This window comes from Pavona decussata, unplaced genomic scaffold (genome assembly GCF_977016875.1).
Source record: "Pavona decussata unplaced genomic scaffold, jaPavDecu1.1 SCAFFOLD_184, whole genome shotgun sequence".
Lineage (NCBI taxonomy): Eukaryota > Metazoa > Cnidaria > Anthozoa > Scleractinia > Agariciidae > Pavona > Pavona decussata.
The window spans coordinates 1,723,056-1,749,000 of NW_028145593.1; the positions used below are offsets into that span (position 1 = coordinate 1,723,056).

Consider the following 25,945-nt stretch of genomic DNA (forward strand, 5'->3'; position numbering starts at 1 on the left):
TAGTTAAATTTACACTGAAGTCATAGAGTTAATTGCTCAGCTTGCTGTAATCGTAATACGGTAAAATGAGACAGCTTGCTGTAATTTAGCTGATAAAAAGAGTAATGTTGTAACAACAGTAACAACCAGAGACGTATATACCACCTACTGACGTTCCACAATTCACTTGACTCAGAAGATGACTTCCGCTCAGGTTGTCGAAACGTCAGTCAAAGTCACCACAAACAGTCCCTCTCAGGACTACACTCACCCAGATGATCATAATTTACGTACTTATGACATGACTCCTGGGTTCAAACCATTTACAATTGTGAGTTCAGTCTTGTTACTTAATGATCCTTTTAAAAGTGCTGGAGGTAGCTCGATCTCCCCAAGCGAGTTTGTTCAGAGCTTCCCCGTTCCAAAAAACGTTTTACTGAAATCCCATCTCCCGGTTCTCCCGCTATCCAAACTCAGTAATTGGATTTGAATCGCTCTTTTTGCTATGGTGCGAAGTGACTGCATCCAATATCGTCATCTCCGAACAAACATTTTCCTTATCCTGTCACGACCTTTCCACTTCTACGAGGCCATTTTCAAGCGCGAGTAAAAAATAAAAATCTTAGCCTAAATATATTACAAACAGTTAAAAATCGGTAAGAATGTCATGAACGCTAAAATGTGATAAAATGTGTCAATGATAAGTATTTATAAAGTTAAAAAAGGACATAAAACAATGAACAATGAGGCAATACGTTTTTTTATACTTTAAAGCTTTTTCGAATTTTTGTCGCATAGTCATATCTGAAAAACGCCCGACTAACCGCACTTTCCTTTTTGAATTTTTAAAACATCCCTTGGTAAACTCTGCTCTCTCCGCATAGTCATAAACTGCGCATATATACCTCTGTGCTATAAGTATGATGAATAATCAGTGTTCCTGATAATGTTAAACGGCGGGAAATCTCACGTTTACAGCTAGCCAGATAAGCGTCATCGGAGTTTTGACCCATCTCACTTAATTTTGGCTATTTATGTTATGCCCCACTGAAAACTACTTTTCTGACGTGGACCCTCTGTCAACAGATTGTCATCATCATCATCATCATCATCATCATCATCATCTTGCCATCCCTCTCTCTTTGGAAACACTCAATAAACATGCCAGAAACAAAGGAGGCACGACGTTTATGGTTTGTTATTTTGTTCAATTTTCTGAAACTTGTTCAGCTCTCGGAGACTTTGTAAACAAACGCACTGCACTCTCTTGGCATGTCTTCCTTCTCATAATGAGGAACTTTCCCTTCACTAAAGAGTTTCCACCTTCCTTGATTTTCTAGCTCGACCATTTTCTCTCCGTACGCTTCTCTATCGGCTGAGCGCATGCTGAAACAAATCAGTCCACCTGGCGCGATCAGGAAACAAATGCAGATATCAAAATCCAGTCACTTGAATTTGAATTTTAGACGCTACACGGAAACTGCAACAATGACGATGATTGATACTCATCCGCCTACGTTTCGTACTTGGCCATTTATATATGTATGTTTGGTTGTATCAACAAAGTTGGTAAGGTAATTTGGCCACCGTTAAGAGACTCGAGTGCTGACGTTTCAAGCGTTACCTCAAAGGCGAATCATTTCTTCATTCAATCAGAACGGATTTGCTCTTACGCTCTTACGAAAGGGAATCATTTCTTCATTGAATCAGAACAGATTTGCTCTTACGCTCTTACGAAAGGGAATCATTTCTTCATTGAATCAGAACGGATTTGCTCTTACGCTCTTACGAAAGGGAATCATTTCTTCATTGAATCAGAACGGATTTGCTCTTACGCTCTTACGAAAGGGAATCATTTCTTCATTGAATCAGAACGGATTCGCTCTTACGCTCTTACGAAGGGCTAACACTTGTAAACGTCAGCACTCGTATCTCTTTACGGTGGCTGAATTACTGTATCAACACTGCTGTGAAAAAATAAACATACGTTTGTCCTCCCCCACCCCCACGACGCAGCGACACAGTTTCTTTATAAACTAACCCTCTTATCCATTTATATCCATTTATAAAAACTCATTTTTATTGACGGACTTTTTAGATTCTTCCTTCTCCCAATTTTAAACATTTTTAAAATTATCTCTTATTTATTCATTTTTTATTTAATTATTAAATATGTCTGTAAATAGTTGATGATGCTTAATTTTTAAATATTCTTTATATTTACAAATGTATGTAAATAATTATAACAATTCAGCCTTCTGGCTGCCATATGATTATCCACAATCTTTATCTATCTCTATGCGGGCCCATTACAAAGTTGCCAACATTTAAGCTATGCAATGATTGGGGCAGGTCAGTGAATTGCATGTTACTTGAGATTTGTAAGTATGAAACTGAGGATGTATTTGTAAGTATGAAACACAGAGCTGAGGGTTTTCAAGATAACGGTTATATGGTAAAAGATAAACTTGCATTTCGAGCCTGTTTTTTTCCTAGATGAGATGCTAGTCCATCGATATATCCTCAGCAGCATGTCACTTAAGTACCCTGGGTGAAGAGACACAATAATGTGGAGTAAACTGGCCTGGCTAAGAAAAACAATATGCCACAAAGACAACAGCGTGTGAGCCGCGTATCACCCATGAGAGGTAATAGAATTCTAATTGAATTTCTAATGCATGGACACCCGCGACCCTCTGGTCTTCCAACCCAAAGTCCCAATGGACCGAAGCGCTATTAAATCACAACACCACCGCGCCTCTATTTAACAATTATCCTGCGAAATTGCGCGGAATATCGCCTGATATTTGAGACATTTAGCACCAGGCTTTTCGGCAAAAACTTCAGACGGCGAACGGCTAGAGATCACGTGACGAGGCTCTGACGTTATAATTACGTTTGCGGTTTTCAACGTGCGTTTTCAACGTGGAGAGGTAAGTTTTCACGTAAGTCATTTACCTCAGCGATTTGAGTCGCACTTTTCAATTTTTTGAAACGTAAAAATGTCAGATTTGTATGTAGCAAGTCTTTATGTTGATGTTTAGGTGTAAACTAACGCGAAAGAGCGAACATGGAGCTTTATGTTGCTGTATGAAAAAGAGCACTACTGCTGTTCGCAAATTCAATATGGCGGCCACTTCAAGTGATCGGTGTAGCTAAAGCGGTAGAAGCCATAAACGTCAAACGCCAAACGCCTAACCTGAAACTGCAGTTTCCGGTTTGCCGTTAACGCAAAAACCCTGGTGCTAAATGTCTCTACTTAGCCGACGAGGCCTTAGGCTGAGTTGGCTAAAATCAGGCGATATTCCGCAAGATTGAGCGGGATAATTGTTTTATTATTCAACACATTGATAACAAAGCATAGGCTTATAGCAAAAAAGATGGACGCGATCTTTATTTGTCAAAAAAGAAACTTGAAACATTTTCCCGCCCGCTGACCGGCATGAATGAACGCGGCAGCTTTGTTCAAGTTTGAATGAAATCGAGAGCGTTTTGCATCAAATTATAAAGATGAGCACTCGTCTAGTGCGCCAATCGCTCCGGCAAAATTGTCCACAAATTTCTTGCCTCAAAAGCTAAAACCAGACAGTATTTTGAGGCTGCGAAGGATTTGTTGTGTCAGCCGGGCCGAGCTGAACAGACTGGAAAAGCTTTTCAACGAATTTTCTCGGGTGAGTGTTTCTTTGTTTACTACGCATTGTACGCAAGCAATTTCACGATCTTTCCTCAGTGTTTTGACAAACGCATCTAGTGCCTTGTTGCTTGCAAGAACTCTGGATCTTTTATGAAACTAAACGATTTTTCAAGCGGCTCTGATGCTTTTGAGAATAATTGCTTTGTACTCCGTCTCTTTTTTGTCTGACAGAAAGCGAAAATTTCTCGAGACACTTCAGTGCGAGCTCAGATTTTCTCAGGTGGTTTTCTCCATCTCTTCATTGCGAGTCGAGATCTATTTTAACGGTTGCGAGAACCAATCTAAGGAAATACATGTACTGTTTGTAATTTCTGAGCCCTATAACACGGGACAATCCAAAAGTCTAGCGAAAAATATATCAAACGTTTTTGCTGAACTGTAATTTGCCAGTTCATAAACAGAAAGGTAATGCACCAGTCAATGTAAGCCCCTGCACCCCCCCGGCCGGGACATAGCGGGGCATTTGCGGGGAATTTTCCGTTATTTGACGAGCGAAAGGGCCGCAGGTATCGGGGACTTTGACCTCTTTTGCACACCATCCAAGAACAGCGGGGAAGTGGACGGGGTATTTTCCACCGAAATGTCAATGTCAATTCTTGACTGGGTCAAGAATCGCTAATCCAGTAAGATGGCGGTTTTTGGCCTTGAAAAGAAGGTAAGAGTCGTTTTATCTTAATCACCTTATATCTTTGGCTGAATATACCATCCATCTTTAAGGTCGTTGTATACCGTTTTTTCATTCTTTTCCTTCCTACCCTATTTCATGTTTTCCTTGTCTTTTCTCCTGTGTTGCCTTTCAAGAAGCTCAAAAAAGTTCTTTATTATTAAAGTCCTCCCAGAAACCTTTCCTTATTCTTGTATCTTTGATCTTATAGCTCAATCTGCTTTCTTACTTAGCAGTTAAAGTCATTCTTTCTTTTTGTCATCCTGGCCGTCGCCAAGAAATTGTACATGTAAATTTATACAAACACCTAATAAAGTTGAATAGTTGAATGAGCACTTGAAAAGTATTGTATGCGGTGACGCGTGTTTCTTGACAAATAAAGTTTAAACCATTTACATTAGCCTGTGTCTTCCACTTTTTTTCAATAATAGCGGGGGATATGAGCGGGGTCATTAGCTTCAATTAGAGGAAAAACCTGACCTTGGGGTGCGGGGCATTTTGCAACTTTAACAGTGAACGCTTGTCAAATGCCCCGCTATGTTCCGGCCGGGGGGGTGCCGGGGTTTACATTGACTGGTGCATAAGCAGTCGATTTTGCACTAACCATTACAATTCTTAACAGCAAACTTGGTTGTCTTCTTTATGTTCAGTACAAAACAACGTTATTAATAGTTTGGTGTTCTTGCGAGGTCGTTACTTTTTGAAAATGCTCTGCAATTTTTCTCAATTCCCGACGCACGAAAACTACGTATATCGCAGGATATCTGTTGTGTGCGGGCGACGTATATTGAGTTCACCATGACCATATTTGGGCATTGTCACAATCTGTTGAATAATAATTTGAGTTTTACAACAACTGTCAAAATTCTCGCGCGCTGATTGGCTCGTAGCTCTTGTCTAAACTAATTCCGCTCGTACTTTTCCACGTTATTGTAAAAGAAAAATCGACAGCAGATTTCTATTGTCTATACTCTTATAGACATCAAATTGACGTTCAAAACTTGGCAGTGAAACCACTCGCCTGCGGACTCGTGGTTCCAACTTGATTTTTGAACATTTTTTGACGTTATTTTAAGATTTATAAGAGTATGGACCATCAAATTGACGTTCAAAACTTGGCAGTGAAACCACTCGCCTGCGGAGTCGTGATTCCACTTGATTTTTGAACATTTTTTGACGTTATTTTAAGATCTCAGTATAAGAGTATTGACCAAACAAAAACTGCCGTCGATTTGTTAAACAACAGAGTTTTGCTGATCTTTTGTTGTTTCGCGAAACGAAAAAATCAGTAGCCAGATTCACGGGGCCCTCCCAAGTTAAGATATATTCCAAATATTGTTTTTTGACGAAAGTCTATCGCCAGTCCAGCAATAGTACAGTCTACCGTTAAGAAGCAATTAATTCAGATACATTTAAACTTGGAAGAGGCTTCATGAATTTGGCCTCTGCGCCCTCCCCCATTAGCACCCTTTCTTTACTCACCATTCTTAACCATTCTAATCATCTCCACAAAAGCGGTTGGGCGGACATGCGCAAACACAAGCATTCCCACACAGATCAGAGCATCATATTGACCAGTCTCGACAGCAGGAGTCCGTTGGTCACTGAGGGCGGCGCAGATGAATTTCTTGTAGACGTTTTTCTTTTTCGCCTCGTCTAACATCGCCTGTGAAATATCCAAAGCATCCACGTTGCTGTAACCTTGTCTATGAAGCTCAACACCGACCAGGCCAGTTCCAGCTCCTGCGTCCATTATTCTGATGTCGCTTTTTGGTTTGTCTTGGAAAGTTTCTTTGATAGCAACATCTAAACAATCTACCATCGGTTTGTGAAATACACAACAAGCTGCGCTTAGATCCTGCAATCAAATCACAGGACTTCATAGTTACTGTAACAAAATAATTAAAATGACGGCAAAGGGGTAACCATGTTACCTTAAAAAGCGCGTTTAACTCCCCCATCTCTAATAAGTCATTAAAACTCCATGGGAAGTTGAGTTGCCCTCCCTCCCCTCCCCCAATATGCTTAAGCTGTGTTCACAACTGTGATGGTCTTGCATCTGTCCAGTCTTTACTCTGCAGTTTACATTTATGAAATTTCAAAGTTTCACATCATCTATTGATGTCATTTAGCCAAACAAGAGTATAACCAGGGGCCCATTTCTCGAAAGTCCCGGTAACTTAACGGGCCCGATAAGTCTATTTTCAAATGTTTTTTCGCCGGTTACACAGTGATTAAAGACATGGTACTTGGCCAATGTTTTCACAGAATTATAAGATTTTAAAATTTAGTATTCAAAGCTAACAAAAATTGACTTCTTTTAAGAAACATTTATCATCAAAATCACTTATCGGGCCCGGTAAGTTACCGGGACTTTCGAGAAATGGGCCCCTGAAAGCTACAGTTCAAGAGGATTCTCTGTTGCGGCACCCATGCTCTGGAACACGTTGCCAGATGGGTTTACAGACCAAATGCCATCCTCGGAAACCCAGGGGCAGGCTAGTCGGGTGGAAGGGATTTTCGTGGGCGAAAATTTACTATAAACTTTTCGCCCACGAAAATTCGTTCCACCCGACTAGCCGCCCCTGGTTCTCAGATAAACTAGCCGCCCCTGGTTCTCAGATAATGACCAAATTTTCTAATTTTCTTAGACATTGTAAAGCGCTAATGGGCTACATGGAATCAGCCCTGTATAAATGGCAATTATCATCATCATCATCATCATCATCATCATCATCATCATCATCATCATTATTATTGTTTTTATTATTATTATTATTATTATTATTATTATTATTATTATTATTATTATTATTATTAATATTATTATTAATATTATTATTATTTATGTCCTTACCTTGTCATACTCGACTGCCCAATCGCTATAAACATCTCTGATATCATCGTCAGTTGAGTTGTCGGTTAGATTTGACAATCGTCCGCTATAGTGCTTAGCATAAGCAAAACCTTCTTTATAATCCATTGTTTATGACAAGTATATTTCCTAACATTTGTAAAAGAACAACAACTTGTAAATAATTGAATAAATAAACCAGGGTGCCTTTTTTTGAAAGGGGGGGGGGGGGGTAATTCTTGTTCATTGTAACTCATTGTTGAAATATTGACTCAAATAAATAAGCCCTTTGCCGTAGTGTCTGCCTTGTCATCAATTTGGTCTGTTTAGGCGTAAAGTGACGTCTGGAAAGTGCATCTCTACTACAAGAGACCCGGAAACGAAACGTATTCAGAACAGTTTATTTGTGCGTCGTGTGGTCCTCTGCAAGTTTCGTCATTTTTGTTCTTGACAACAGGTAGCCTAAGTTTTAATCCTATTTGCTCAAATTCTAATGCTAGTACTTGCTTTTAATTCACTGGTTCGTTCCCAGACTTTTCCCTTGTAAAGTCGAAACGGGGTTTCTATCCTTAATTTGCTCCAACAATCTACTTTATCGACCCTTTAAAATACTGAAATTTTTAATTTCACTACCCTTTCGACTCTTTCGCAATGGTGATTCCATTCCTTTCGAGCGAAGCCCCCTTGACATCCCGGCCAATAGAGAGTTAAAGCAGCTACTACCGTGCCGACGACGAAAACGTCACTTGAAAATATAAGTTCACGTTACTTGAACAAATTCTTCGCAATTATGGCAACACGTTCAACTTGTAACGAGACTCTCCAGGAACAGAATAAGTAGGAAGAGCGTTCCAGTTAAGAGAGAGAATGGAAAATTGCCGTGTGCTCACCGGCAATTGTCATTTCCCAGGCCGTTGTTGTTTGACCGAGAACAGCAACGAAATGTACCAAAAAGTCAGTTGTATAAGGGCCATTGTTTTGCTAGATGATGTACATTGCATTGTTAGATAATTTACATTTGTATTGTACTTTGATTAGTTTATTATCTGTTGTAATTATTCCGAAAATGCTTGTAAAAGTCACGAAATTCAGTGTTTTATCTGCAAAAGTATCTTCAATAAAACCAGTCAGTCTGTCTTTCTGATCATTAAATTCCACTGTTTTGCAATGTACTCGTTGTCGCCGCCGCAGAAAGAGACTCGGTACAAAGTAGATGCAATCTCGTATCCAGAATCCTCTGGCTTTTTGGTCAGCGGGTGGTCGCCAGTAGAGACACTGGGATAATGGAAAAATATAATTTTTTTGATTGGTCATCTGCATAACAATGGAAAACCGACAGGAAGTCCGTTGGCCATTTGCGGAAGTTAACCAAACCGCAACCCCCCCAACCAACTTCCTTGTTTTGCAGGGAGATTTGAAATGTCAAACCCTGGTTTTTGTAATTTTTATGTGTGTATCACGGTTTTTTTATTTATTTTTTTTTTCTATCGCCTCCATTTTTAAAGCACACCAAAAATTAGAAACACTCCACTTCAAAGACGGGTTTTGAACTATGTCAGTGTAACAATTTCTCGCCGACAAAACATCAGCCGTTTTAGCGTAGGAAGTTTGCCACCACCGTCATACGACGGTAAAACAAGGCAAAATTCAAGCAGCTTAAACTGATTACTATCACCGTTGCAAAAAATTATTTTCGGAAAAATCATTATATCAGTCAGTTTTGGAGCAAAAGTCGTAGGATAAGGTGTTGGTGAAGCCGTTCGCAAGTGAGGAAACAGAAACGTAATAGAGAGGACATTGGTGTCGATTCAACTAAAATATGTCGAGCATATTATTCACTAGTGAGGGTTATCATGGAAAAATAGAGAAGTTCTCTAACATCTATAAACCTAATTGTGGATGAAAATTTGTTGATGAAGTGATCTGTTGTGGAACGGAGTCCATCTCAGGCTGACGTTTACCCTTCGGTTTTGCCACAAGGGAAACGCTGAAGATATCTCCAAGAAGACCAAACGCCGCACACGAGAGCAAAAGTTTCACTTTTTTCAGTCACCGCCCATCTTGCCAAGGCCTAGCTAACCACTCAGAAAAAAATTCCCACATAGAGGCGGAGGTAATCTATTTTATTTTAAGCATTATAATGGGGCGTGGAACATTTTTCTCAAATTTTGAGAGATTTTGTTCTGAGAGATTTTTTGAGTGATTTTGAGAGATTTTGTCAGATTTTGTTCTGATTGTTCCACTGATGTTGCATGCAAAATAAGAACAATTAGTTACTTGTCCTAAAAAGTGTAAAAGGCCGTGGTTTATACATTGTAGATTACCTTCAGATGAAAGTTTAATCTGAAATGTAATATTAGATACAGATTTGAAGTTTACTTTTACAGTAGAGGGGCAGTAATGAGAATAAAGACTTGTTGTCTGCTACTTAAAACCATCTTCTCTGCAAGAAAGTAAACACCCTGCGACAGTGAAGAGCCACCCAACTTCACCAGTCTAAAACAGGTGTAGATAATACTGAAGAAAGCTGAACTTCGAAATGTTTAGGTACTTTAAAAATCTTTACATTTACTTATTTCCCACACGTACACAGACAAACAAATAAAAGAAAAAATACACTGAAGTAGTGGAGAGGAGGCTTAAAAGGAACCATGGCGCTTATGAATATTAAGTCTCCTCAATCTTAAAATACAGAAGTTATTTTATTGCTTGGAGTTTTTTTATAACCAAACATATAATGAACACTGAGTTTAAAATTAAGATGGCGAAATTTAAAGGTAACGATAGTTTAACTGTACTCTGTTAATGTGCTGTACATTAATATGTAAGTAAAAATGATCTAACTTTTCTGTTATCCTTACACATATGTAAAATGCACTTGATCATCTTTAGGGAAAGTTGCACAATATAAATTTTTATACTGTTATTATTATTACTAGACAGTCAGAATATTAACAAGAAATTTGTCGCAGCCAGCAGATTTGACCATAAAAGTTTATACTTCCCAGTCAATCATATCGTTTACTGTTATTCTGCACTGATAAACAAACAAAAGAAAAACTTTCAGACACTACAAATTACTGGCTTGCAAAAAAACCACGTTGAATATTACTAAAGAATAACAAGTCTATAAAATATATATGTTGAACATTCCAAGGATTCCAATGGGTCCTTTACTCCTTTCCCCTTCCCCATTGCGGTTAACTAACAAAAATTTGTAACCATTATCTCATCAAGTATAGTATTGTTAAGTATTGTTAAAAACTGTTAATTATAGAGTGATTTTGCTTAACTCATGAAACATAACGTTTTACAGTCAAATATGCTTTTTAGACCCCCCCAAAAAAATAATAATTGCTCTTTAATCTATTTTATGGGTTAAAGAAACATCACTAACCTTATTGTTTATTCTGCTAACCAGCTAAACAGAAGTTTGAAACATCTTTAGATATAGTTTTGTAACTGATGATATAACAAATTTATATGATTTTGAATTTTTATTTTGAATGTGTATTTCTATTGTTCTAGACCTTTGATCAATGCAGCTCACTAGGCTTCCCACCAAACATTACACAATATGCTTCATGACCTAGATTGTACCCTGGTAGACCATCAGAGTCCAGGAAGGGCTTGAACTAAGAGTCACATTTGCCAATTTTGATTTTTAGGTCTTAGCTAACATTATTATCAAGGGACAACAAACTTCCACAAGCGCTGGATAATTTACGCAGTTCATTACTTTTGACAGGGTGTCCAGCAAAGGTCTCAACAACACTGTGCCAATCATTCAGGATATTGGGGAGATTGACAATAGTAATTATCTGTTGTCAAAGCAAGAGCTGCAAGATCAGAGAAAAGATTATATTATACTATTCATCAGAGTGTTGGTTGAGTACTTCCCTTGCCTGAAGTCAATTAAAAGTGTGATGTACCTAATCACATACAGTGTATTTGCCATCCAGTACTCAAAAGTCGCCCCATGTAACGGAATCCGGAATCCGGAATCCAGAGAAATTTTCTTGTTGGAATCCGGAATCCAGGACATTTTTTAAGTTGGAATCCGGAATCCAGTGAGCTGGAATCCCGAATCCACTAAAGTTTTGGAATCCGGAATCTACTTGTGTCGGAATCCACTTGTGTCGAATTGTCTTGGTAGATTCTTCCATTTTTCTTCGCAGTCACCGTTTAGCGGTCTACCTCTGACTCTTCTACACTTGCGACACTCGAAACACGTGTTCGAACTTGTCCACGCAGGACACACCTCTCCCCGTGGGGGATATTTTCCTCTTGACGTCAGCTTCAAAGCACATGCGACAAAAAAGATGCTCGAAGATTCGGTAGTTGACGCTTTCGAGTGCTTGCATCGGAAGTTTTTTTGAAGTGTATCAAGTCGAACCAAGTGGTTTTTAACTTCACTTCGGCTATGGGAAAGCACAAATCAAAGGAAGACAGGTAAGTTTACAGAAGTTTAGCTTTAAGATATTTCGAGATATTGTTTATATGATTGATTGAGGCTGCAATAAGAAATACGTGTCGGATAAGTGAAGACAAAAAGAATCCGAAAAGAAAATCCGTCCTCAAATTGAAATTAAAGTGACTTCTCGATCGATCTCGAGTCTGATTCTTGAGAGTATTTATTTGAACAGAGCAAAAAGTAGTTGAAGCCAAAATTAGAAGCAAAATGAAACTTCAGAGGCTTGAATGACATGTTGATACTTGAATTTCTCGACATTTCTGCAGAAGAAACTTTGTTGACTTTAAGAAAAACGCGAGGGAACAGTTTTCTATAGTTTTGGGGCTCCATTTTTTATTTTGATCCGTTGATTTACGACTTTAAATCAGAAGAGTGAATCGTCGAAAAGGCAGATTAATTAAAAACTATTTCATTTTTATGGGCTTTTCGTTTTATTTTTTTCTCTCGATGTTTTCTTTCTTAAGAGTCCAAAAACTCAAAGCGCTAAGCGATCTAAGGTCTTTGACATACTCAGAAAAACGATGGTCGGTAAAACTCAAGTAAAACTGATGGTTAAAGAACAAATATGTACGGTGCTTTGTTTGAATTACTAGCTAGTAGGATAAAACACCATTTTGACTCTTTACAAGTAAACGTTTCGACGCAAATAATTAAACGTATTAAAATGTTAATTCTAGCTCAGAGTTCAGTTAGAGCAGTTAGCTATGATAGCTAACTTTCGATAACTTAATAATCACGAATAATCTAAATTTAATAATTCGACGCAACATTGTCTACAACAGGGGCATAGCCAGGATTTTTCCAGAGGTACGCACAATTTTCCAAATACCCCTCCACCGCCCCCCCCCCCCCCTCCCCTCATTTTTTTTTTTTCGCGTGCCATGATTCCATGATTAAATTTTCTTTATCGTCAGGATAGTGAGGTTATGCTGTGAGTGTAAGCGTGATATGAAATGGCAAATACGTCGTCAAATTCTTTGCTGCTTCCTTGGGTTCATTGAAGTGCTTTGATTCCTTCATTCATTAAGCCAACAAGCTAGCGGTATCTCAGGATTTTATTCACAAATGAGCACTTTTTGCCACTGCGGGCGACATCATTGTTTTTGAGCAGCATTAAGTACGCGCTTACTCAGTGTAAATATACAAATAAACAATCAAAGTGTACATGTCTAGATCTACATCGCCATCAGGCAAGAGCAAAAAACCTGAGGCACTGTAAATTAATATAACTTTAGATACTTTAGCTCACATAAAGGCATAAGGGATATAATGGTTTACCGTTAAAAATATCGTCTGTCTTTCCTTCCAACAAAGACAGAAATAACCTCATTTGGGTCTATTTCCTTGTGTTTGTGAATATGGATTACCAATAGAGAGGATAAAGTAACCTCGCATCAGACATATCACTCCGAAGTGGCGTCTTAATCCTCTTTATGCTGCTCAAACTCCGCACTTGACTGCTACAGTAATTCCAGGGTACAATTCTGGGATAGAAAAGTCCAACGTTTCCACCAAGGTCAGTGGGATGCCATCTTCAACCAACAGCCCCTTATGACACCACCTAGTCACTTCTCGTTTGAATTCATCAAGGGACATATGCATCAGCATGTCTTCGCCATAGTGGTTATAGATGTCTTCCACACCATATTCCGTCAGGTCTTGAAGATTTCCTGAAATTTTTATTTTAATCACGTCGCTTCTCTGAGGAAACCGACATTCGGATGTGAAAAAACACACTCCGTTGCTTTATAAAAATTATTTTAAAGACACATGCTGAGTTAAGTGACTTGAATTGATTAAAATTGTGTTTTTTACCAAATTAGGTTTTATTTATTTGCTTTTTATTCATTTTATTATATTTTCGAATTTTTCAGGTACGCACGTGCGTATGTGCGTACAGGTAGCTACGCCCCTGTACAATCACCCTTTTTATAGTCTTGGAAAAACGAGAAGCCCCCAATTCGGAAAAACAACCGTGAAATTGGCAATTGGTGCTGTTCCTTCGGTCATGCGGTCGTGCCGTGATATTCTCCGATCTGATACAAAATCTTTGGTAGCGACAATTATACAAGTCTCATGCACGGAATGGAAGAGGTAAAGCGCCCTCCTTATGCCTAGTTTTGTGAGTTTTGACTAGGGACATAAGCGGAAGCGAAAGCGGCATACGATTTTAAGTCATCGAAAACAGGCCCAAAATACACACATCAGCATAGCTTTGAACAGCCACCTTTTAATAAATGCATGTGACAGCTTACGCGAAATGACCAAGAAGGATTGTTATATTATCAGATGTAATAGTCCTTTCTGGTTATGCTTTGCATATGTGGTTTTCCCTAGCATAAGAGGAACATAATCATAATAGGAAGCATAACAAAAAGGGAAATTCTGGATATTTTAAAGCTTTTATAGTACTTATGCTTATATGCCCGCTTTGACAATGACATAGCGACGTTATGCAAATACTTGTGCATATTTCGCTAGTGAAACGAACCAGGCTTTAATATAATTAGCAACCATTCGCAACCATGCTTAATGAAAGAGTCAAAAGCAAAACCCTTTCAAAAAGCGCCACTCATCATGATCTTTACTGTAACGCTCAAATGGACGATGAGTAAAACTTTTTAAATTTAGTTAAGGCACTTCCTAAAAATCAAATGACAAAAGCTTTCTGATTTTTGTGACGTGCATTAATTTCTAAGGGAAATCATTTTCCTAATAAACTAAGGGAACGAACGTTTAGATTTATAGCTTATGCATCATTTGAACTTTCCATTGATGCCACTGATTTATGCAGTAAGTTACGTTATATATTGTAACTAAGTTTGAACATCAGCCGTCAATATTTGTTGTTCGGTATTTGTTTATCATGTAAACGGTATAGGAATTGCCAGTAAATACTACATGTGACCTTGCTCGATATTTTTTGATCATGTAAATGGTATATAGGAATTGCCAGAATGACGTTTTCGAAATGTTTTGTTCTATGAGAGGGTATCGGTATTTTTTTCCCAACGGAATCATGACTTATTGTTCCACTACAATATGGGATAAAGGTACGTGTTTTGTTTAAATTATTACACTAGAGCTGAAAATACGAGTAGAACCAAGGACGCCGTAATCTGGATTCCAAATTATTGGAATCCGGAATCCAGAGGCTTGGAATCCGGAATCCAGTGAATCCAGAGGGTTGGGAATCCAGAGGGATGGAATCCGGAATCCATTACCTCTGTGGATTCCGTTACATGGGGCGACGTGTAGCTATTTCGGTAGTACGTTTTCAAATAGTTTATTAAACAACGTTTTAAAGCATGGTTTTCTTCCGTTCAATAGTTCAAAAGATATGAATTTTCCAACTTTTGGTTACACTGACGTTAATGACTGACGCATAATTTCCATGCGTGCAAGATAATAAAAAACTCGCTTGAATTTTTCAAATGAAAATGAAGTTCAAATCGACATTCTATTATACAAGATTGAAAATAGAATATATAAGGCTTTCAATATCAATTAAACTACATTTGTAGCATTAAAAGGATAGGAGTTTCCCACTTTTCAAGTTGAATCAGTGAACAGAAGAAGTACTTTTCAGTTGTAGCATCGCGTTTTTGAGTTCTCTTTCGAGGAGCTCGTTTACAGCTTTCTCATGAGCCTTCGTGTGTGCAGTCCACGAAACATTGCTCACTGGTCTAGGAAGATTCAAGATACTTAGCACCTTCTGTGCTGCAAAGTGATAAGAAATTGACTTGCCTATTTCCAAAACCACAGCACTCAAACTCGAGTGTAAACAAAAAATGCTAATAAGTTGAAATGAAGCCGTTGCCGCGAAAAGGTCGCTGGGGAGTCCACGCCTTACAGAGATTATGTCACCTTGAAAACTTATTAAGAGCGCCTTTTTTTCATGACCGAGTGAGTGGTGGCACAGGGTTCAAAAATTGATTACCCTCATATTTTGCTCAGACATACTCTATGATGAGTTAACAAACGTGGTGTATTTCTTATGTTCAGCTCTGCTTTTATTTTCCAGAAAATTACCAATAATTGTAACGGGCGCCGACCGTCATAAAATGGCGGAAATTAGTGCGTCGAGTAACAACACAAGAAATTCGCTCGTGCAAAGCACAAAAGGAAGCACGGGTTTTTCAAATTGGTATATTTGTGTAAGAGACACTGGCAAATGATTCAAGTCTAAAACCAGGATTGTTTACTCAAATGGGAATGCACGGCACGAGTTTGAAAATCACCAATATTTCATTGTTTAAAAATCTCATTTTGGAGCAGTTTTTCAATAAACATTTTTCCCATGCGGTATAACTCAGAAGCGCTTGAGATTAAGGTTGTGATTAGTGGAAATGGTCTTCTTTTCAAGGATATAAAAATTAGTCTGGGGCTTTTAACTTCTGCACGAAAAAAAACATGCTCTATGTCGAGAAAATCACAAACTCCACTTGTCAACAAACACAAATAATCGAATTAGTCTCTGTTATCGAAGCCAATATTCCAAGCAAATCTTAGTGCTTAGCACCTATTTGATTAGAAGGTCAACATTACAAGTTTACCTTGCTAAAACAGTGGCTGTAGATTGGTTTTCATTCCTGCTTTCTCTTCAAAATTACCATCTTCCCTCTGACAGCGAGTTTACGAAATCAACAACTATCTGAGCGATACCCGGGTGGCTCTTGTACAAACATCGGCGCTATTCTTGGCAGTTTCAAACACACCATAGCTGCTATCTTTCTCTAACGTACAACTGAGGTTGTTTCATCGTAAAAAAAATGACCATTGAGCGAGATTTTTGATTTCTGAGCGACACCGTCGTTTTGACTTCTTCAATCCATGCATATCATTTGTATGTCACGCAATGGCTTATCACACTCCTCACAAGGAAGGCTTGGTTACCAATATTCCTTCAGGTGTTACACAAGTTTTGCGGATAACGAAATAATTTTGGTTTGTTAAAAGAGACACTCTGTGATATAAAATTCTAAAAACAAATGGACAGAAACGCCAAAAAGAACGAGAGAGGTTAAGGAAGAAAGACCCACCGATCGACAGAAAGCAGCCCGAACGATGGAAAGAAAAAAAGAAAGAAAGAAAACGAACAAGCAACAATGGAAGAAATGAAGGAAAGAAACAAATGTAAAATTTAGAAGAAGGAAAGTAGTAATAAAATAATGGGAAGGAAAAAGTGGGGGCGCTCAACACCAAAGAAAACCAAATTTGATAAGGTGAACCAATCCTAATCCGTCATTCAAAATTTTTAAACAAACAGATGATCGCGCAGCCACGTTGTCCTTCCGGATAACGCATGAAATGGATATCAATTGCTCTTTTCAGAGGTTAGCTGGGGGACAGTACTCTCAAGATAAACGAAGTCGAGCAAAAGAAAAAAGTGCCCTTATCCTCCAGACCCGTAGCGGGAGGGGCAGGGGGGGCTTGAGCCCCCCCCCCAGAAGTTTTGGAAGTTAAAAAGCAATGTGCTCAAAAATTTATAATTAAAACAAATTAATGTTGAATTCTGACGCTGCAAGTGCCTTTTCACAACCTTTAATAGTCTGTTTACTCCCTGTCTGTTTCCTTCGCTAACAGGCACTCCTATCTTGTGAATCGGAAATAAGAATTGAAATCGACCAATCTGAAGTCGTAAAAGCTGTAAAAACAAAAACCTAAGAGTGTGATCCAGGTGTAAAGTTATTGTTTTACTTACTAAATCTACCGGGGTTTTTCGATGTTCTCGTTACATCTTAAACTCCCAAATCAGTCTGTTTTTGAGTAACAGTGGGAGGGGGGGGGGGGGAAGAGTAGTTTTGTTTCACCATTTTGCCAAGCCCCCTCAGTTGTTTTAGCCTTGCTACGGGCCTGTCCTCCCGTTGCTTTCATGTGGAAAAAGCATGTCAGCACACACACAGTCTGTCGGCGTAAGTGATGTTGAGTCGGAGATCAACTTAATTTTTGCACGGGCTTCAATTTTCACTGCACCTTGTGACATTTCGGGCATGACCATCTGTCCAGTTCATCCCTCCTCTTTGGGCATTGGGTGGTGGAGAGGTTCCCAACGATACCTTATCGAGCTACCCCAAAGGGAAATCGCGCAAGGCTGACCGCGGTATCAACAAGGCGCTTTCGAAGACTATCTAAGACGTACCAGAGCCAACAGGTACAAATTTTCCCGTAAGGCAACGTAGTTTTGCTAATTCATGATAGGGGAAGGTCAATATGAAATTTAAAAGTTGTGTCTTATTTTCAAACTGAGCGAAAAGCCGTAAGTCGAAAAAAAAAATTAACATATACTTGCAACAAGAAGCTCGCATTTTTAATAACCAGCCTGTTTTTGGTGTGCGATAATTTAATTAAAATGTTTATCACGAACTTAACTTTTTTCCGTGAATGAAACCAACAGGCTTATTTTCCTGGAAACCCAACTATAAACGTCATCATCATCATTATTATTATTATCATTATTATTATTATTATTATTATTATTATTACAATGGATACTATTTATAGCCGTAGCTACTAATCTGTGAAGAACTCCGTTAAGTTCTCTCAAATAAACTGAACTCTGACAGTTACACAATTTTGTAGTCTCATTATATTCTCTCAGAAGTCCTTCAGACTAATCGCTGGTACTGAGAATGGTCATTTCCAGGGCTCATTACAGTGGTTATTTTACATCTCCAAATTGGAGATTTCAACTTGTCCATCCGAACCATTTGAGGGTCTAACCTTCTTCTCTGAAAATTTCTGACCCTGAGTATGGGTGCGGCCGTGGTTCGAGCCCTGCGGCGCTTAACATTATTCTCATCATAATTATTTAGAAACCTTTTGTTATTTTATGTTTAGGAGCACCGTTATCCTAATAAGTATCGTTGCTTTGGGTAGGAATATGCCGTGACTGTAAATTGCTATTAATCCGGATTCATCGGCCATATGGAACTGTGTAGGTCGAGTCTAGCTCATGTTACAAAGGGCATGTTGTCCTTCTAAAGCCTGTGACATTTGTTTGTCTTTTAGCATGTCACTGACAAATTCATGAGTTCATCGCAAACAGCCTTACATGAAAAAGATTCAGTCACTTTGTCTAGGCTGCATCTGCCAGAAATAAGATTCGTTTTCCGGGTTCTTATCTGCTTTTTGCTTTAAGTATGTTCTTCATTAGCCGTACAAGCTGAGTGCTAAAAGCATTGGTGGCATTTATACCACTGTTAGGCTAACCTTCAGGTGATAGATATATTGCAGGATAAAGCCGAATAATAGACAGTGGCCTAGAGGAGAAAGTTTTGAGTAGCAACCGAAAAACTCAGAAAAGGGTTTTTTTTTCTTTTTTCTTCCTTTCTTAACACCACTTACATCACCGGCCCGTGTTACACTACCCGCCATGAATAGCTTTCGCTAAACGGGGGTAGTGTACATCTGAATAATGTAAAAGATAATATTAATAAATGATTGATTTATTTGAGCGAAGCTTATATAACGCGCGAACTTTCTTATCGTAAAGAAGTAATTGTCACAGCCTTTAAATCGGCGGTTCTCTTTTGTTGTTTTAGTCTCGTCGATAAAGTCAGGCAAGGCCGGGCTATTAAGCTGGAGATGGTGTGCCCATTTGACACCAGGGGATACTATTCTGTCCGCTGCACGTGCACGATGTACAAAGCATCTGCTTGTTAAAAAAATTGTACCAAAAAATCCCATCCTAAAAGAAAAAAGGCTGGTAACAAATTTAGTACCATGTCAGCTAGGGGATTTTAAGCTTGAAGTCGGTAGACGCAGACAAACTGTCACGGAAAAAAATATAATCTGGTGGTTAGTTTTGTTGGGTGTCCTGCGCGCTCGGTCTCATTGCGTGACAAACATGATCGTCTCATTCAGTACAGACGATTCCTCTTCGGGCTGCAAAATTTCTTCTTTTGCGACCATAGATAATTGACTCATTGTTCTTAATCGTACAATTGAGTTACTTTATTTGCTATAGCTGTGTGGGGACTCAAATATGGTTGAATCTGTCAGGAACTGTAATGTTTCATGCAGGAGTCATACGTATGGTTGTTGATTACTTGTGCTTTGGGAAACATGGTCGAAGGGAAGATAACAATTTTGAAGGGAGAGTGGCGATGAAAAGCAATCTACAGACACAAGTTTTGCAAGGTAAACTTGTAATGTTGACTTTCAAATCAAATACGGTGCTACGCATTAAGATTTGCTTGGAATATTGGCTTCGATAAGAGAGACTAATTCGATTATTTGTGTTTGTTGACAAGTGGAGTTTGTGATTTTTCTCGACATAGAGCGTGTTTTTTCTGTGCAGAAGTTAAGAGCCCCAGACTAATTTTTATATCCTTGAAAAGAAGACCATTTCCACTAATCACAACCTTAATCTCAAGCGCTTCTGAGTTATACCGCATGGGAAAGATGTTTATTGAAAAACTGCTCCAAAATGAGATTTTTAAACAATGAAATATTGGTGATTTTCAAACTCGTGCCGTGCATTTCCAGTTAAGTAAACAATCCTGGTTTTAGACTTGAATTATTTGTCAGTGTCTCTTGCACAAATATACCAATTTGAAAAAACTGTGCTTCCTTTTGCGCTTTGCACGAGCGAAGGTCTTGTGTTGTTACTCGACGCACTAATTTCCGCCATTTTATGACGGTCGGCGCCCGTTACAGTTTTTGAGAATTTTCTTGAAAATACAACCAGCTTTGAACAAAAAAAATATATCACGTTTGTTGGCTTATCACAGGGTATCTCTGAGCAAAATATGAAGATTTTGGATTTTTGAAGCATGTGCCACATTTTACCGATATCACGCGGTCTTCACGGACATTCTCTCTTAACTTTTTTTACGAAAATACCTTTTTCTCAATGTTCTCGCGCGTGTTTTAAGATTTTAAATAATTTGTTTTTGAAAATGTAAGTTTAATTAATTAACCTTAATTTGATCGAAAAATAAACATTCGGCAAAAAGTAGCCCCTCGAAGGTTTGGAGTAACCTTAAGTCCAGAAAGGATGAGGAATTCGTAAGGTTATTACGTTCATACGGAAACCATCAGCAAAAATTCTGTTAAAAAGTAATTTTGGAACTCCACCAGGCTAAATATATACATGCATGTCTTCTTTTCTTTATCTACTGTTTGAAGAACCGATTTCAGATGCGTTTCAAAGTCATCAAAATTGTTGTTAGGTGGTCTATGAATGGTCTCCATGACAATTTTGTCATTGTCGTTGATGTGGGTCTCTATAAAAATACTCTCAAGGGCATTATCTTTTTGAAAATTCAAGTCATTTCGAACAGTATACATCTGATAGCCCATGTTTTCCTGTTGTTTTTTGACAAACGAGTAACATGGTAAACGGATTAATGTCTCACTGTCATTGTGGAACCACGTTTCACTGAAAACTTATATTTCAGATCTGTTAAATACTGATGCAGATCATCCACTTTGTTTAACAAGCTTCTCGTAATTAGATGAAACAGTGAAGAGTGAGATTCCTCCGAAAAACGACTGGATGTTTTACCCTTGAATTTGTCCTCAATATAGTACTCGCATTTCTCAATATCGTTTTTGATTACATTATAAAAGCTTAAATCTTCTGATTCCGTCATATCTAAGTATTGTGAAAATGGATCGAATGTTATATTTTTCAGTTTATTAAGATCAGTCTCTTTCTCCAACACTTGGTGTGTGATCTGATTGGAGTTAAATATTTCAGTAAAGTCATTATCTTTCATATGTAGTGGCTTGCTTGCCCGGCAAATAGTTCAGTCAGTTAGTTCGTCAAAAATATCACAAGCAGTTTTTTTAACTTGCACAAATGATTAGACTACAACCAACATGTGACCAGTGAGTTGCCGTATCACTTTTCATGTTTTTTATCTCTTTTAATAATTGGTACAAATGATAAGATTAGACATTGCTCGTAAGTATAAGCTTGTTTTACTAAATTTGCGCGACTCACAAGTCGATTGTGTCGTCTGCTTGACGAAAATGTTCTTGTTGTTTTGTTTTTTTTTTTTTCGTAGAAAACCGGTTCTTGTGAAGGTAAGAGTTATGTCTTCAATAATCTGATCTATCATCAGAAGATTGTTGCCTATTTTTGGATCTTTTTGGAGATAATTAACTTTTGAATATAACAAGGGTCGTTTCCCATACTAACAGTACCGCAAAAAGCACAGTTTTCAAAGTGAGAAGTCTACAACTTGTTTTTGTTCTTTTTCCTTTATGCTTGATTTTTCGCTAAAACGATAGCTGGAATGGACTTTCAACTACAAAAAGCTGTTCTATCATCTGAAGAAAAGTACATTTTCGTACTGCGAAATGGCGGCTTCAGCGAGCCTACGTCATCAATTTGCTCTAATTGCGGAGCTTTCTGTCAACTTTTCTGCTCTCATGTCTCATTAATTATTTAATATGCGTAAGACGACCGGTTTCCCCATAATGTGATGCAATTTACAGACCGTATTAAAACTCTTCCTTACGGACCGTGAGTGAAGTTCACGGACCGAACGAACTGTACGGACTGAAAACATAGTATTACGGACCGCTTAATACAGTGCGGGTTTATTAGACAACCTTCCTGTGATAGAAAGAAGGCGAATATGCTCCCGGTATGCTGCAATAATATATGGCCCGGAGCGAAGAAGTGGCTTGAACCCCACGAGGAAAAGGATTTTATGAATTTTCGAAGCAAAGAAATATAAAACTTACCTTGTTACTTTAGGAAACAACTGTAAACAGTGTGCTTTCGGTTGTGAGGAAATCGGCTGTTGTCATGAAACTGTACTGACTTCGAAGTGAATAATATAATTTGCGTTACTTTTCCCACAGGTATTAGGTAACCCAAGCTCTATGACCTTTGTAACGTCACGTTGTAATTTGAGTTTCACGATGAGTGTTACACAATAGACCTCTTTCATAATGGAGGGCATAATTAGTATTCTTTTATGTGCATGCAAATAAGCCTTCTTGACCTCGCTTTTGAGTGAAAATACTTTTGTTTTTACACATGCTAGCGAGGCCAGGAAGGCTAATTTAAATGCATACAAAAGAATAACAATTAAGCCCTCCATTGACGAAAGAGGTCTATGGTGTAGCTTGGGCTTTCTCTGCTTTTCTTGATTTATGTCAGAAACCTATCATCCATAATCTATTGCGCTAATTGCAGTCACGAGACACGCACGAATTGTTTTGTTAGCTGTTTCTCTGTCCTCCGTAGACTTCGGAAGGGGGGGGGGGGGGGGGTGGGGTTACTCCCAAAAATATTGGATAGGGGTGTGCGGCCCGCTTCCCAAAACCCTTACCCTGTTTATGACCAAAATCTGTGATTTTCCCTACCCTATTTATGACCTGACCAAAAATTTGATACCCTATTTATGACCTGATAGTGTCGGGTCAACTTCAGTTCAATAACCCCTGGATCCCAGCGCGTGACTGGAGCACGTGACAAGCCGTTGCAGCACGTACACAGTTGCCGTAAACATCATGATGAAGAAGCAGCTTCTTCAAAAAAACAAAAACAAAAACAAAACAAAAAAAAAACGAATTCAAGACTAGAGTGCAAAAATCGACACCCTATTTATTACCAAAATGGCAGCAAAATAGCTAAAATCGATACCCTATGTATGACCAAAGCGGCTGAAAAATCCCTTGGCGCCGCACATACCTATATAACCCATATAAGGGAGTGTCCCCCGGGGCGCAGACTCCGCAGCGCAAGAGGCCTCTTTCGCGCTCGAGCGAGGCAAAAAAGAGCCTGGAGCGAGTGGAATAACAAGGAGCGCGGGGGACGATGGGAAGAGGACAAGGACCTCACAAGCCATGCCAAAAACATCATTGAATTTTAAGTCAATTGGGAGTACTTCAACCCAGTAGAATGGCTCAAAGCGGATTCACGAAACATTTTAAAAAGTGTGAAATGCACGTAAGTACGATAATAACCGTTGCGTAATAGGCGAAATTATAAGCTTTTATATGGGAAAAACGTTTCCTATTTGAAAGCAAAATTACGAATAATAAAACCACAGGCATCCCAAGCTAAAGCTGTGAGCGATGAACATCTTTCGTAATAGCGGTCATAACCTGGGTTTCAGGCCTTCCTAACGGGAGGGGGGAGTGGAGAGGGACGGGAGGGAGGAGGAGGAGAAGAGGCTCTTGCCAAATTTAGAGTTAGAAAGCACAACCTTCAAATTGAAAAAGAGTTAAGGAGCTGCCAATGCTGCTATTCAAATAATGTAGATGAGTACCATTTCTTTTTCGACTGCGTCTCATATGCTGATTTACGGAACAACTTATTTTACGATATTAGAAAATATTGTGAAAGTTTTAAGGATTTATCAGACGAAGATCTAATTGCATTTTTCTTCAATAGCGTAGACCCCGTGATTTGTAAAAAATGAGAATATGAAGCATCCTTGAGGCGTAATGATTTGTTACTCCGTAACTTATAATTAATGGTAATTCATAATTAAAAATCTAGGGTCTTTGTTTTCGTACCCTGGTCTTAGTTGTCGTAGTACCAGGAGTCTTTGTCTTCGTACTACGAAAACTAAGACCCTATGTCAGCAAAAAGAACTGCTGACTTTTTATCGAGAATTTTTCAGCAGACAAGCCTTATCGACTGTTAGAATCTATTTTAGCTACAACATACATAGACATTAATTATTTATTGACAGAATCCCAGAGTCATTTTCTGTACAGAACGCGTTCTTTATTATTCTGTCACGCAATCCTAACTATAAATCAAAAGCGGCTAGCGTTCGAATTCTGCCTACTGATCCAGAATAATATGCGTGGTAAGTTTACCCGAGGAAATCCTCAAGAATTTCACTACCAAATTAGCTCGCATAGCGAAACAGGGCAGATAAGACGGGCCAGTAGTACTAGCAGTGCAATAATGAAAAGAAACGCTGCTGCTGCTTAATGTGTGTTGAACTTGTAATTTCTACGGGTTTCTGTTTTACAGGGTCTTAGTTTTCGTAGTACAAAAACTAAGACCGGGTCTTAGGTCTTAGGTCTTCGTTTTCGATGGTCTTCGTTTTCGTAACACCCGGGACCTGTGATCTGTTTAGCCTGCTAAAGATGAATGATGCAGGATGTGTGGGACATCATCGCTCATTCAAACAGTACAAGAGAACGTTTAAATTATGATCTAGTGGTATACACTTGAATTCTTTCAGCACCTGGGTGTTTGCTTCAAAGTTTGTAAGTTATAAATATGCTAGAAACATTTGAATTTCTAATGAATTGCCGTTTTCTGCTTCTAACGATTCAACATGATTTTGTTGAGGATACGTTCTCATTTCTTCCATGTAAACATGTGGCTTTAATAAGCCTTTCTTAATATAACTAGCCTACCTAATTAAATACATTGATGGGGTAGTTTTCAGAATACCCGGCCAACTTGGTACATGGACAGTTGACAGTCAACTTAAAAATCTGCGGCCCTTGGTTGTAATTTACCTCTAGTCCCGATTTGGGGTGCATTCTTGTTTTTAGTCTGCATCAAAAAGGCCTTTTGCAATTTAACTGTAAAATTCTTGCATGTTGATTGTCTCGTAGTTAGCCTATTGTCTATAAGAGTACAGACAATAAAATTGACGTCAGTTGTAACACGCGTGCTTTCTCAATGCGAAATATAGCCAATTCCGCTGGTACTTTTCAATGTTATTGTAAAAAAACAAGTCGATGCCGATTTTCCATGATCTAATTAATCTCAATTAACTATTTTAACCACTAATATCAAAGAACAATTTCTTCTATCTTGTCTTCACTCATACTATTCTCATAAAAGTATTAATGACAAGTGTTTGCATCTTTTAATTAAGTTTTGCGCTCGAATAGCTTTCAAAGTCAAATACCCTGCCATCAGAGGTTTCTTTCTGGCAAGTCTTTTAGCGCGTACGAAGTCGTTCACGTCTCAATTATTTTGCGTAGTCTGTTCGTTTACTTTCCCGAGGGAGACAAGTAAACAAGTCGACCACGCGAAATACTAGAGACGCTAACGACTTCGTACATGCTAAAAGACTTGAGAGAAAAAAACCTCTGATAGCAGGGTAGCTGTCAAAGAGCTTCAAAGGGATTAAGTCACCATATAATCGAAAGCGTTTTTGTTATGGGTCTTATGGACTCCTCCCGGACAGAACGGTGTACTGAGTGAGTTAGAGTGATTAAGTGTGATTTAGAAACGGGAATAACAGTTACTTATAAATGCGTAAAAGAGAGCCCTACATCATATCCTCAACATCGGCAGCCCAAGCTCACGTTAGGAGATTCAATTACCGATGGTCG

General features: G+C 38.6%; 1 protein-coding gene across 1 annotated transcript; it reads right to left on the reverse strand.

The window, feature by feature from the left end:
* Window positions 1–13: 13 nt before the first annotated feature.
* LOC146462875 (methyltransferase-like protein 27) lies at window positions 14–22,556 on the reverse strand. Its single transcript, XM_085085051.1, has 4 exons — window positions 22,367–22,556; window positions 7,195–7,341; window positions 5,820–6,195; window positions 14–1,384 (listed from the first exon to the last, which is right to left on the reverse strand). The coding sequence occupies exons 2-4, from the start codon at window positions 7,318–7,320 to the stop codon at window positions 1,206–1,208; spliced, it is 681 nt and encodes a 226-aa protein (XP_084941177.1). The 5' UTR covers window positions 7,321–7,341; window positions 22,367–22,556; the 3' UTR covers window positions 14–1,205.
* Between the last annotated feature and the right edge of the window lie 3,389 nt (window positions 22,557–25,945).

Bases quoted from the DNA above. Each gene is read 5' to 3' on its own strand.
- LOC146462875 (XM_085085051.1), bottom strand. From the start codon at position 7,320: ATGGATTATAAAGAAGGTTTTGCTTATGCTAAGCACTATAGCGGACGA. The intron at 6,196-7,194 runs GTAAGGACATAA...ATTTGATTGCAG, and splicing joins GGGCAGTCGAGTATGACAAG to GATCTAAGCGCAGCTTGTTG. The intron at 1,385-5,819 runs GTGAGTAAAGAA...TGATCGCGCCAG, and splicing joins GATTAGAATGGTTAAGAATG to GTGGACTGATTTGTTTCAGC.